Below are 14,287 nucleotides of genomic sequence, written 5' to 3' on the forward strand. Positions count from 1 at the left end.
TAAAGGCGGGACGGCCGGGTGGACTGCCAAGGCAAACGCCTGGTCCCCAAGAATACGCTGGAGACAAGCGCTCTCGCACCCCATCAGGAAGCAGGCAGTAAATGGAAGTCATTGCTCTGCGTCTTTCAGAATCGTTTTAAAAAAGCACCAAATTTCGCAAAAGGGAAAACTAAACCTCCTCAAACTGGATCAGAACAGGAAGTTGCAAAAAACGCATAAGTTTTCACGGGCACAGAAAAGAGGTATTGCAACACGTGGTACATTTAAATACAAGTAAGGTTTATCACACCTGCATCCGTTCAAAAAATTATGTCACAGGGATTATATTGTCCAAGGTGCTAGGAATATAGAAAAGACAGTCCCTGCTCTCAAGGAACTCAGCATTAAGAGGGGGAATCAAACAGGGCCACCTGGGTGGCTCAGTCAGTTAAGTAGCTGACTCCTGACTTCAGCTCTGGTAGTGATCTCACGGGTTCGTGAGATCAAGCTTCGCATCAGCTGTCAGCACAGAGCCTGCTTGGGATTCTCTCCTGCTCTCTGTCCCCTCCCTGCTCGAGCTCTCTCTCAAAATAAACAAACATTTAAAAAAAAAAAGGAGAATCAAACAAATAGACCAGTATGGTATGAGAAGTTGTGCTGATAACAGATGTGAGAATAGAAATATAAAGAAAAAGCATCTAACTAAGACTTGGGGACCACTGAACAAGGCTTCTCAAGCTGAATTTAAAGAACTTGAGGGAGAGGTGACACGGAATTCATTTGCCTCTTGAAATTAACTAGCGTCATCTATAATATGCTATAATAATGTCATAATCTATAATAATGTCACTAATGATTCCACTGGATAATAAAGAATGCATTTCTATAAAAGAGCTGAAGAACAGACTCATTTTAACTTTCCTATGTGGCCTCTAACACTTGTTGATTCCTAAGTAATGAGCACAGAATGGGCACACGGTAGGCTCACTGAGGATGGGGTCCAATACTATCAAAAGCAAGAAGCATGAACTTTCGGAGAACTGATGTTGGCTTACAAGGTGTTTTGAGTAGTTCCAAAAAGGAGAAAAATATTTAACAAAGATGATTGCCTGGTTAAGTCAATAGACTCACAGAAGTAAAGGAAAATGAGACAAGCAAAAATGAGAGAATTAAACACTGGGCTCCAGGAGACAAAAGCCTAAAAAACTGCATAAAAGGCGACGCCTGGATGACTCGGTCAGTTAAGCCTCTGACTCTTGATTTCAGCTCAGGTCGTGATCTCATGGTTCGTGGAACTGAGTTCCATGTTGGGCTCCATGCTGTGTGTGGAGCCTGCTTGGGATTCTCTCCCCTTCTCTCTCTGCCTCTCGCCAACTCACACGTGTGCTAGTGCATGCTCTCTCTCTCTCAAATAAACATTTAAAAAGTTTTTCAGAGGGATGCCTGGGTGGCTTAGTCAGTTAAGCGTCCGACTTTCGCTTAGGTCACGATCTCACGGTTTGTGGGTTCGAGCCCCGCATCGGGCTCTGTGCTGACTGCCAGCTCAGAGCCTGGAGCCTGTTTCAGTCTGTGACTCCCTCTCTCTCTGACCCTCCCCTGCTCACGCTGTCTCTCTCTCTCCTAGAAATAAATAAAACATTAAAAAAAAAAAGTTTTTCAGAAAAGAGAAAAGGCTGGGTTTCTGCTAGAGGAAAAAGAAATGAGGGACCAAGAGAACGAGATTCTCCTCCTTACCAGCCCCATGTTCAATGAGGAAAGGGAGTCTCTGGTCCTGATACCTAGCGCATGAGCATTCTCACAAGTCAACGACCAGCCTGACCAGTCCTCCTCAACACTAGGGACTTCCCACCTTTCTCCCCAGCACCAACTCTGTTCCCAGGCCAGCACGCATCTCATTTCTTCTACTCCACAATATGCAACCACGGCCCTCAAAGTAGAAATGTAAGAGCTCTGACTGACCCCATTTCTTCATCAGGCCTCCCACCGCCCACTGCCAGAGCTGAATTCACACAGCGGTTCCCACACCTCAGCCTTTTCCCCTTGCAGAACTAATGCTGTCCTGCTGCCCCTCATTGCTCAGCCCTTTCCACGGCTAACGGGCCTCAGTAGCAGAGTCTCCCCCACGTCTCTACCAAGGTGGTGCGTTTGTGAGAAAAGCACAGGCTTTGGCATCCAGAAAGTCCTTAGGTCAAACCTCCTTTCTACCACTTGCTAGTTGTTATGTTCTGAAGACTTTTTTTTTTTCATCTGTAAAATGAGGGCTAGTAAGTAGTACCTGGCTTATAAACTATTATGAAGGTCAAATACAAAACCATGTTGAAGCCTCTAACAGTGATGAGTACACAGCAGGTGCTCAGTGGACGCCAGCCGTCTTCCTCTCCTACCACCACCAGCGTAACAGGAGTCCTTATTCTTTGGCTAGAAGACCCCTCGGTTCATAAAATACATTATGTCATGGGGATGTAGTGTACAGTATGGTGACTAAAGTTAATGGCACCATGTTGTATATCTGAAAGCTGCTAAGAGAGATCTTAAAAGTTCTCATCATTGGGGCGCCTGGGTGGCTCAGTCGGGTGAGTGTCTGACTTTGGCTCAGGCTCAGGTCATGATCTCACAGTCCGTGGTGCTGACAGCGCAGAGCCTGGAGCCTGCTTCAGATTCTGTGTATCCCTCTCTCTCTGCCCCTCCCCTGCTCACTCTATGTCTCTGTCTCTCAAAATATTATAAAGACATTAAAAAAAGTTCTCATACAAAAAAAACACACAACTACGTGTGGTGACAGATGTTAACTAGATTTCTTGTGATCATTTCACAACATATACAAATGCTGAATCATTATGTTGTGCATCTGAAACTAATAAATTGTTATGTGTCAATTACAACTCAATAAAAAGGGTGTTTTTTAATTTTATTTTTAAAAGACTTTATTATTTTTATTTTTTAAATGTTTATTTTGAGAAAGAGAGAAAGAGGGCATGAGTAGGGGAAGGGCAGAGAGAAAGGGAAAGAGAGAATCCCAAACAGGCTCCAAGGTGTCAGCACAGAGCCCCACAGGATTCAAATTCACAAACTGGGAGATGACGTGAGCCGAGATCAAGATTTGGAAGGTTAACCGACTGAGCCACCCAGGTGCCCCAAAAAAGGTATTTTTTTGAAATGAGCCCTGAGCTTTTCCTGGTGCTCCAAATGCCCACCATTGAAGTAACTTACAGTGGCCAAGTGCGACGGAAGTCAAAGGGGACAGACTACCGGTGATGAGGGCTGGTGTTCACAGAGCCCCGCAGGAGGACTAAAAGCATGTTCTCCCAATCATAAACAGTGGTTCACATTCCGTAGAGACATTAATACAACAGTCCAACGAATCAGGGGTTACTAGGGCTTCTGCAGGCTGTCCTGGAACCTGACCACAATTCATAACCTTGTTTTAAGGAGAGAACACTTCCCAGAGAGTTCCTAACAGAGGCCATTTCAGCCTCTTCCTAAACCGGAGATTACCTCCAAACCTCCTTGGAGAACCGCGTGGGCCTACGAGGGATAGAAAGTAAATGAGCGTTGACTGAACCACCACACTGTGCTAAATGTTTTATGCACATACTGTTGTATATTTATGTATGAATAAATCTCATTTAATCTTCACAAAATGCAATGGGATATTTTTATTTCGATTTTACAAAAGAGGAAACAGAGCAGCTTGCCCGAGGCCACACAGAATAAAGCAGAACAAAGATGGAACCAAGGACTAAATTATCCCTTCGCACTTCACAGAAGAAACAATTTTAAGAAATGGGCTTGATTTAAATAAGAGAAAAACAGTAAAATTTGGGTTCTTTCTCCAATGTCCTACAAGAGTAAAATGTTAGCCATATCTGATAGGTACAGCTCATATAAAATGTAAATTTGAGAGCTGTTATTCCTGCAGCCCCAAGCTGTAAAGCCAATATGTACACCAAGCCACCTCCGTCCCTCTTCCAGGCCAGTGGGCGTCAGTGACAGAAATGCCGATGGCTGCGGAGAGGTATGTACCTCACTTGCAGGCCGGCAGGCAGGTGTGCATACATGGCTTCTCCTGGTAGTAAATGGAAAAATGCTTCCTGCCTTGGATTCCCACAAACCCCGCACGCACAGCTTCCAGCAGTCTCTGTGCTGGAGTCCAAGCTCTCCAGGGCATGGATTATTTCTCTGACCTTCCTGATATCTGACCAAGGTAGATACTCAATACGTAAAAGCTTGTGGAGAGAGTGAGTGGATCCTTAACACTAGAATTTCAGGCAAAAAAATGGTCCTAGTTCTGAATGGCAATTCCGTGGGAGTTCAGAAGGGAGCCCGGGAAGAAATGTAATCACAGCATGCAAAGACTAAAAGCAAGGAGTTCCCCTCTGAGACCGTCAGCAGCATCGAGGTTTGTCAGAGTGGATCATTCCATTGCCTAAGGGACCCATAATGAGGAATGAGATTGGAACTAGGTCTCCCAAAGTAAAGGACATATTGCAAAACACTAGATTCAAATTTCCTTCTTTTTTTTTTTAAGTTTATTTATTTGTAGAGAGAAAGAGGGAGAGTGCACATGTGCGAGCAGGGGAGAAGCAGAGAGAGAAAGAGGGAGAGAATCCCAAGCAGGCCCTGTGCCGTCAGCACAGAGCCCCACATGGGCCTCCATCTCCAGAACTGCGAGACGGTGACCTGAGCCGAAATCGGGAGTTGGACACTTAACGTGCTGAGCCACCCAGGTGCCCCTCCCCTTATTCTTATACTTAAAATCAGTCACACTAACAAAAAAACCAAAACTCCTCTTGGAGTGTCACTGACTAATATAGCAAGCAGCCTAATCGACGAAACATCTCTGTAACTGTCCTTCTTGGTAGAAAAGAAAGATCTTTTCCAATCGACGTACCGGAATATTTTGGTGCGTCATGAGGAACACATATGGTATGGCTTTCTTCAGACTTCTTGGCCAACTATTCAGCAGCGAAGTGGCAAGGTCAGCTGGCCACAGGGGGTACGTTAATGTTCACCAGTGTGGTTCGTACAGAGGTAGATGAACAGGTTCTGACAACAGGTTCTCGGGAAGACACAGGTGCAAGAAAGTTTGGGAAACCACGGACTACACAAACCCGGCTGCTCAGAAACCCAGAACAGAAAGGCATGAAAGGAGCAACACTTTAGAATGCTGATCTTGTGCAGAAGGACATATTCTGACTGGAGATTTCTCAAAACTACCAACAGCTGGATGGTAGTAAGACAGCAAGTATGAGAATGAGATACATGAAATTAGAGTCAGAATGGCCAGTGGCCCTGTGGAAGGAGAAGACAGTATCTGTAGCAAGGTTCTGGTTGGTTTATTTTTACGCAAGACAAGCACATGGGAGAAAAGTGAAGGAACAGGTAAGCCAACTATATACCTCAGGAAACAATGGAACAATCAGGGGTAAACAGGAAAATCAGGCTAAAATCTGACTCAGAAAACAAGCTGCTTGAGAAGCCAAGAAGACTAGTTATAGGGGCGCCTGGGTGGCTCAGTCAATTAAGCGTCCGACTTCAGCTCAGGTCATGGGTTCATGGGTTTGAGCCCTGCGTCGGGCTCTGTGCTGACAGCTCAGAACCTGAAGCCTGTCTTCAGATTCTGTGTCTCCCACTCTCTCTGACCCTCCCCTGCTCATGCTGTCTCTCTCTCTCTCAAAAATAAATAAAACATTTTTTAAAAAATTTAAAAAGAAGACTCTTTATCAAATGATTTGATTTCTCAAGAGCAATACCTGCACATGGAGATGAAGGAAAAAGACCAAATTAAAAAAAAAGGGGGGGAGGGAAGGAGGGAATACCGAAATCATGAAAAGTATTAACAAACAGTCATAAACATCAGCCTCTTCAGGCCAATTAAATGAATTTAAGTGTCCTCCCCCACCCCAATCACTATTAAAGCAAAAGCTAAGGTAAGATGGTGCTTCAGGAAGTCAAGTCCCCTGAACGCCTGCTCATTAAGCAACAATTCTGAAGACTAAAAGCCACTGATTCAGGGTGCCTGGGTGGCTCAGTCGGTTAAGCGTCCGACGTCAGCTCAGGTCATGATCTCACAGCTCGTGGGTTCGAGCCCCACGTCGGGCTCTGTGCTGACAGCCAGCTCAGAGCCTGGAGCCTGTTTCAGGCTCTGTATCTCCTTCTCTCTCTGACCCTCCCCTGCTCATGCTGTCTCTCTCTCTCTCTCTCAGAAATAAATAAAACATTAAAAAAAAAAAAAAGCCACTGATTCCTCTTCCTCAATCCCCAACCAACCTCACATCAATTGATTTTTTAAAATTTCTAGAATCCTCCATGTAGGCTTCACAGACAGAATGGAAAGATATGGTGGGATGAAAGTACAGTGAGCTAAATCCATCGTAGACTGAACCAGGTGGTCACAGTCTCCCTGACCTTATCTGCTCAACATGACTATCAAGACCTGAAGACATGAACAGTAAACCAGGCTGCAAGTATAGTCCCCACCTTATAATGGTTCAACTTTACGATGGTGAGAAAACAACATGCACCCAGGAGAAATTGTACTTCAAATTGTGAATCTGGATCTTTTCCCAGGCTAGTGATAGGAGGTAAGGTACTTTCATGTGATGCTGGGCAGCAGCAGGAAGCCCACAGCTCCCAGTCGGCCCTGAGATTACATAGGGGTAAACAACCGATATACTTCTAGTCATTCTGCACCCATACAACCATTCTGTTTGTCACTTTCAGTACAGTATTCGATCAGTTACATGAGCTGGTCAACACTTAATTATAAAATTGGCTTTGAGATGATTCTGCCCCACTGTAGGTTACTGTGAGAGTTCTGGACATGTTTAAGACAGGCTAGACTAACCTATGAGGTCGGTAGGTTAGGCGTCTTTGACGCACTATTTTCAACTTAGGATGGGTTTATCAGGATATAACCGTGCCATAAGTCAATGGAGATCTGTGGTGGGAAAGTGACAGCTCATATAAGTGATTACATAATCATTCCCTCCCTACCATCTCTTCCTTTTCTGCCTAGATCAGCATTTCCCAAAATGTGTTCCACAAAATACAGACCCTAGAAAGAAGACCTGAAAAGGGTTTCCCAGGTTCAAAACATTAGGGGAATTCTGCATTTCCATAGTTATTAGCACATCAAGAACTCCGAGAAATTCCATAATAAACAAACCTCTGTCTTGATTCAACGTAATGTTTCCCAAACATTTGTTCTCGAAATGCTTTCACATAGTAATCATTAACTGAGGATGGCCTGCAGTTTAGGCTCTAAGCCATGTTCAAGTTTGCTGTGCTAAAGAAATGATTCACCCCCCAACCCCCCTGCTCCTTGAGCTGCTACTGCCTCATCACTCTTCTTCCTCCAACTACCATAGTAAAAAAAACCCTAAACCAACTTGACACTTCCTTCCTCCGGTTTCTTCACCACCCACTCACTTCTCCATCACTGGAAGCCGGCCTCAGCCCCCAGTGCTCTACCGAAAAACTTCTCAGGGTGTGATCAATGGCACAGACACAGAACCGATGGCTTCTCTTGGGTCCCTCAACCCCTCTGCAGGGTCACATAGAATAGTTACACTTCTTGACATTCACCTTCCACAACACCTATTCCACCCATCTCCTCTTCGACTATGTGCTCCCTGGTTCCTCTTTCTCTTTTTAACCTTGACCTTCTCAGACCAACTCTTACTCCTCCCTGGAGTAAACCGCTTATGCTTTGAACCACGGCCCATTCATGAATCCTGAGCCATTTCCTCGACTTCAGATCTACATTTCCAATGGGCTTCTCAACTTGTTCGATTTACTTTTCCTCAAGGAGTAAAACATTCACTATACTTCAAACAAACATACCAGTTTCCCCACCAAACCTTCTCCTCTTCCTGTCTTCTTGATTCCTCTGATGGGTTCACCATTCCCAGAAGGTGAGGGGAGCAGCAGAGTCTGACGCTTTCTCCTCAGCCTGACACAGCACTCTGAACGGGCCTCTGTTAAAGTACCTGTGGTGGTGCGCTCTAACTACTTCTTTCCTAGTCTCCCTCATCAGTCACCTGAGGGGCCCATGAACTAACACAAAGAACTCAACATACCTGGAAAAATGGATAAATCCTTTGAGTCATACCCAATTCATTCTTCAAACACAAGGCCATTACTCTTCACCAGCCTCCAACGAAAACCCAAATCTAAACTACAACCCCTCCTAACTGGGCCATCAAGCTACCACTGCTACCAGGGCAGTATTTCTAAAATGCTACCCTAACCACATCAATCTTTGCCGCAGACACCTTCAACGGTTCCCCACTATTTCCATAATACAGTCCAAAGCCCTTAGCATGTTATCACTGCCTTCCACGTCTGGATCTCTGCTACCTTTCCGTCCTTATTTTCAACTACTCCCTAAGCTCCCTATGTTCTAGTTCAGGGGTTGGCAAACTCCAGCCAGCGAGTAAAATCTAGCCCACTGGCTGTTTTGTAAATAAATTTTTTTTGGAAAAGAGCCAATCAACATTTTGGCCCAGATAATTCTGTGTTGCAGGGGGCTGTCCCGTATATCACAGAATGTCTAATGGGCTCTGTGGCCTCTAATCACTGGATTGCAGTAGCACCTCCTCAGTATGACAACCAAAAACGTCTCCGAACATTGCTAAGTATCTTCTGGAGAGCAAAACTGCCCCCAGTGAAGAATCACTATTCTAGAGGTTTCCAAGTACAAGCTGACAACATGTCATTGCTAATAAAATACAGCCTGTACAGCAATTACAGTACAGTGTCCAGATTAAAAGATAAGAGTCACGCAGTCTTCAGTGCTGGCTGCCTCACACTTGGGAGATTGTGCGCAGTTATGAATTTGAAGAAGGCTGGGGATCACTGGAATCCACACAACCCAAGGTGACCAGACTGATGGGAAACCAGCAGGGAAATGTCATAGAGGAATATTTAAGTAAATGGAGGTGTTCAGCCTGTACAAGAGACGATAAAGAGAAATCCATGATGGTCAAGGAAATCCACGATCTGTCCCGGGAGAGGAAGGTTGAACCTGCTGCTGTGCAGGAAGGCAGAACTGGAGCCAGTGGGCAGCGGCTCCAGGAAGGTAGGTTTTGGGCTCGATACAAGTCAAAAGCTCTCTATAAATCAGAGCCGGCCAACACACAGATCAGGCTGAGCGGTGTAACTCTGTGCTCTCGTCATTCTGCATGTGTTCAAGCAGACACCCGATGAACTAATGTCAAAGAGGCCGTAGAGAAATTCCTGCGTGAGGGGGAAGGTGGGACAAGACGGTTTCTCTATGGTTGCTTCCAGCTCTGAGATTCTACAGCTAGCCATGGAAAAGCCATATGGCACGAATAATAAAATCCTCCAATTTCAAGACCTTAATTGTAGCCTAAGAGAAAAAAGATCTTGCTAAACGATTTATCCTATGTCTGTTTGGTAACATTTTACATTTAGTCCCTGACACTGCAAATTACCAGGGATCTGTTTTTTTCTAATTGACCTGTAATCAGTTCCTAGATAATGTCTTTCATTACCTTTAACCCAGATCATTCTGCTGATCACAACCAGTACAATCTGTACAATGCTTTACGGTTTTCCAACCATCGTGACACACGTTACCTTACTCACAGTAGCTAAGTATGAGCACAAAAACTTATTTTACATAACCTGCTCTCATTTACTGTCTCTTGCCTGAATTTCTTACCAGAGAAAGTGAGGCCTTGTTATTCATCAAAAATCCACCATGAAAAGAAAGCATATTCCAGCAGATACTCATCTCCCAAATAAATGATTTATACACACCCCAGAGATAAGCCAAATCTAGTTATTTCAGCCTCGGAAACGGTCTCAACTCAACGAAATTTCTATTTGATTTATGACGTGGGGAAGAAAAGTTGAAAAACTATAAATTAGCTTTCTCAAATTTCAATGCGGCTATACAAACCAAAAGTTCCAGAAGGCAGTCACAACAAAACACGAGGCATTTGTATTGCTGACGAGAAAAACCACTGCAAGTCCTCATTCCAGGGACTCCTTTATTCCCCAGCTAAAATGGCCAATGCGAGTTGTGCAAGGACTTTTCTCCAAAGCAAACCTGGGCCCTCACCCACTGCTTTACTTACTTCTTTACGTTTCGTTTCTGGACATTCCGACTGCAGAGTGAGAGTTGCACCTTCGATATTTCTTGGCATGGGCGTGGAACCAGGGTTTATTGTTAAATGAATCTGATCTGGTGAGATAATGTGTTGCACGTAACCCTGGGACATCGCTTCGTGATCTATTAGGTGAAAGCCCTCTTCACCCCCTACTAGAAAAGGCAAGTGTTCTCCACACTGTCCATCGTCATCTTCATCCTCCAAAGTGCCAGGGTCCTGCTCAATCAGAACAGTCGTCCTATCATAAACAGTTCCAGATGAGGAAGGCACCAGTCCGTTTTTATCCACGAACCTAAGCATCTTGTCATCGGAGGTCAGCTCATCTTCCTCTGCCTCAAAGTAGATGATGTTGTCGTCCGGACTGTGTTCCCCCATGGTTCAGTCGTGCTCAGCCCAATTGTGAGAGCTGGCAAGGTAACGACCTATCTGCGAGAGGACAAAGCCAGAATTAGAGCCATACCCTGGGACCTCCTCCGTAACCACGGGGCTTATTCTTCCTCTCACTGGAAGAACAGCCCACAGTAAATGAAAATCATCTTCCTTGGGAATCATACTTTTTAAACTCTGAAACCATCAAGTCATTTTAAAGGAAAACCAATGCCTTAAACACACACACACACACACACACACACACACACACACTCAAAGAAATAGGTAGTTCTTAAGACCTTCCAAACATGCCTTACTGCTAAAGTGGAGAAGAGGACAACTGCTTCAAGGCTGACTTGTTATACATCCTAAAGTAAAAAAAAAAAAAAAAACCCATTCAACTATGCCCCAGATTAGACCATGAGGCAGTGTAGTCTATTGTGGAAGCAGGACTTTGGAGGCAGGGCCACCTACCCACAAATTCCAGCTTTGCCACTTAGTACCTGGGTAACTTTTCTGTGCTCCATCTTTCTTATGGATAAGGTGGGACTGGTTAATCCAAGTTCTCTCAAAGTTGTTACACAGAGAAAAAGAGATAATGTTTGTTAACGCATAATGTCTAGTAACAGTAGGGAAAGCAAGTGTGAATTCATTCCCTCCTTCCTAGAGCAGATGTTTCAGCTTCTGGGTGGACTGTCTGATCCCTAGTCAGGCATATCCAATGAAGATCATGATATCTATTTACCTCCTAAAACAACGTGGTGTCCACTAGACCTCTGCTTGTATAGTGTGCTCTCTGCAGTGAGAGAATGGTGACTCTTATTTGTTTCTACTGTCCCCCGCACAACACGATGACACTAGGAGTTCAGAAGATGTCAGTTAAATGAATGAAAGACCTGCAGTTATACTCTCTTGGGAAGACATACTCTCTTGGAAAGAGATGTTCTCTCAGGAAAAATACCAAATTCGAAATATTTCCTGTTCTGGATTAGTTCTTCCCTCAGCTGCAAACACACGGGTTCTACAAATGTGGGCTTGGCAGTCAGAACGAAATTTAAAAATATTCAGCATATCACTTTTAGTTTTCAGTCTGGCTTTACACTTTATCTTTCTCTTCTGTCCTGGGTTACAAAGTGAACCTTTACGGAGTGGGGCGGCTAGACCCAGTTACCAGAGACAGGCCAAGGGATCGGATCCGGGAGGAACCCGCCCGACCCCTTGCTCTGGCTTACGCAACCCGGGGTAGATGCACATTTCGCTGTATCTGAGGAGAGATAAGAGCACCGGCGGCCCCTTAGGGCTTCGCCGGCACCATCAGCGCACAAGCGGAGACCCAACTGTCCAGAACAAACAAGACCAGGAGGCTTGAGGGTGGCATACGAGTAGTACAAACGCTGGCACCCTTCAGAGAAGGCTGGGAGAAGGAACCTGACTGGGATAGCCCCGAGACGGGGCTACACGGAAAAATCCGAAGACAGGCTGGGGGGGCTCCAAGCCTGGCGAAGAGGGGCAGGGTCCGGGTCTCCATGGAAACAGGGAAGGGGGGCTGGATACCCATCCCCATGGAAACGGAGGAGGGGTGGGGTCCCTATGGTGACCAGAGTGGGGTCTCTACTAGGAAATGCTTCAGGAGGGAGCCTAAGTCCCGCGCCCCCCGGGAAGCCCCCAGCCCAGGCCGCGTCTAGTTTCGCCTTTTACCTCCGCGGCTCCCGGCAACGGCGGCAGCGGCAGCTTCTCCCCTCCCCAGCGGCACCATGATTGCCCCCACCTTCCCCAAACGTCACTTCCGCTTCCGCTTTCCGGAGGAAGGAGGCGATACCGGCCCCGCCTCTCTCTGGCGCTCCTGGTTGGCCTAGGCAGTGTGGGGGCTGAGCTCGAGGCTCCAATTGGCGAGCAGGAGGGGCGGGGCGGGGCGGGGCGCCGGGGAGGCNACCGTAAGTTCGTCCCGCGAAGCGCGGGCCGCGTCCGCAGCCGGCCCGGAGTCAGGGCGACTGTCATGTGGCACTACGCGCAAAGGAAAAGGGGTCGAACCGCTCAACCGCTGGTCGAAAGCCCGCCTTGCGCTGGCCGCCCTCACCCTCGCAGCCACTACTGCAACGGGAAGGACCAGGCCATCCGAGTTCTAGCTGGGACGCGCGCAAGGGGAGGCAGCAAGGCTGTGACATTCCCAGCTTCCCCTCTTCACCAATCAAAGGGAGTGTAGCAGCTGGGGTCAGGAAAGGAAGATCGGATCCAAATGGTAGAGCCAAGGAGTACTCCAAGCGCAGCCAGAGGATGGCGCCGCCCTTCCCCTGTCACTCGCGCGCGCCAGACGCCCCACTCCCTTCCTCACGACAGCCCAGGCGGTCTGTACCAACTTTTCGCCCTGCAGACGGCTGCCGGCTTCCACGGGACTCCGGCCCGGGCCGGTCAGCGCCACCTACTGGCCATCCCCTCTCTCTGACCGCTCACGCTGTCATCCTGTTGGCCTGCTTCTCGGCCACATTTTCCACGGCCAAGGAGTTTAGGTGTTCAGTGCCCAAGACGCGATTTTGCGTGTACCTTCGTTATTCTGCCTCTTTAAAATGCCTGTTAAGTCTGTTCAGAACCTCCCAGCAGTCACTGCCTGTTTTCCCCATAAGCTACTTCTCTAGAATATTCAGGGTGGGACAACTCCCAGAGACTACCTCAGGGTCAAGGGGTTCTGGCCATGCCCGTACATCTCTTGCTTGAATGCCAGGAGTAGTGATTGTTACCCACCAGATGGGCCAGGGGCCAGAGAGTTGCCCGGCCCCTGACCAGCTGCCCGAACGCTTAAGCCACAAAAAAAGTCCAGCTGCCGTCTCTTAAGAGAGAAAAACATACAAACGACCACTGTTAAAAATACATTTATCATTAAAATATATTACACATATGAGAAAGGGGATGCATCATATACAGTTTGGAGGATTTGCTGAGCTGGAAAATCCCATTTGTTTCACCACAGCACCAATTTCTTCAGTACTTTCATTTTCGAGCCACCGTATTGCCCTCAGAGGCCGAGTGCCAGCCCCAGGATTGCTGAGCCCCACCTGATTAGGAAGCGGGGGGTAGGCTTTGTATGTACATATACATATGTGCCCAGAGTACTGGAAGCATCTGGGGTGGCGGTGACCTGTTTATCCAGCAGATTCCATTTGCATTCTTGCTGTCCAATTCATTCTCCCTTCAGGACCCCAAAGTCTGTTCAACCATCTGATCATGGGGAGCTCGGCCCAGGCTACAGGGAAGGCACTGACAATGCCCTGCAGGCAGGCTGAGTGAGCACAGGAAGTACAGTTATTTAAACATCTTTAAAATTTAAAAAAATAGAGCGAGAGATCTGTGTTAAATAACTAAAGCTGAACACTGACTGTCAGTTTTATTGTGGTGGATGTCCCCAGGTCTTCACGACTCACAGTGGCATGCGTGTGACAGCCACAGTGGGGGGGGGGGGGGGAGGCNAAAACAGGCAGCTGCTGCTTTTGCTCCCAAGAACCCTCACATCTTCTGCATCTGAAACAGGTGGAGCTGGTAATTAGCCGCCTCAGGTAAGACAGGAGAGGAGGCAGAGAGGCTCAGGGTGAGTCGCAGAGGAACTGGTGAATAAATTCTTGAGCCTTCTTCTTCTCTGCCATGTCAGGCTTTTGGTGACCAGCTGGGTTTCGAAGCAGTAAGCTGCCAAAGATGCTAGCTGCATGAGAAACACAGAAAACGGAACGATTCAGCAAAAGGAGCACTACTTCTTGTGTTGTTGAGTTGGGAGGCGTGGCCCAAAGCGTTACTTTCTGCTTGGAAAACAA

General features: G+C 46.8%; 2 protein-coding genes across 5 annotated transcripts in view; both read right to left on the reverse strand.

Annotated features, from left to right (window-relative positions):
* The window catches only part of MTF1 (metal regulatory transcription factor 1), a 44,239-nt gene extending 31,985 nt beyond the window's left edge, over window positions 1–12,254 (reverse strand). For both annotated transcript variants that reach the window (XM_077753144.1, XM_077753143.1), the window contains exons 1-2: window positions 12,186–12,254; window positions 10,086–10,544 (exon numbers count right to left, since the gene is read on the reverse strand). In XM_077753144.1, coding sequence (XP_077609270.1) covers window positions 10,086–10,493 — 408 coding nt within the window. In that variant the 5' untranslated portion in view covers window positions 10,494–10,544; window positions 12,186–12,254. The remainder of the gene's footprint in view (window positions 1–10,085; window positions 10,545–12,185) is intronic.
* Window positions 12,255–13,955: 1,701 nt separating this feature from the next.
* The window catches only part of INPP5B (inositol polyphosphate-5-phosphatase B), a 48,192-nt gene continuing 47,860 nt past the window's right edge, over window positions 13,956–14,287 (reverse strand). For all 3 annotated transcript variants that reach the window (XM_077753147.1, XM_077753146.1, XM_077753145.1), the window contains one exon: window positions 13,956–14,178. In XM_077753147.1, coding sequence (XP_077609273.1) covers window positions 14,063–14,178 — 116 coding nt within the window. In that variant the 3' untranslated portion in view covers window positions 13,956–14,062. The remainder of the gene's footprint in view (window positions 14,179–14,287) is intronic.

The sequence above is a fragment of the Crocuta crocuta genome, unplaced genomic scaffold (assembly GCF_008692635.1).
Source record: "Crocuta crocuta isolate KB4526 unplaced genomic scaffold, BGI_CrCroc_1.0 scaffold303, whole genome shotgun sequence".
In the NCBI taxonomy this organism is placed as follows: domain Eukaryota; kingdom Metazoa; phylum Chordata; class Mammalia; order Carnivora; family Hyaenidae; genus Crocuta; species Crocuta crocuta.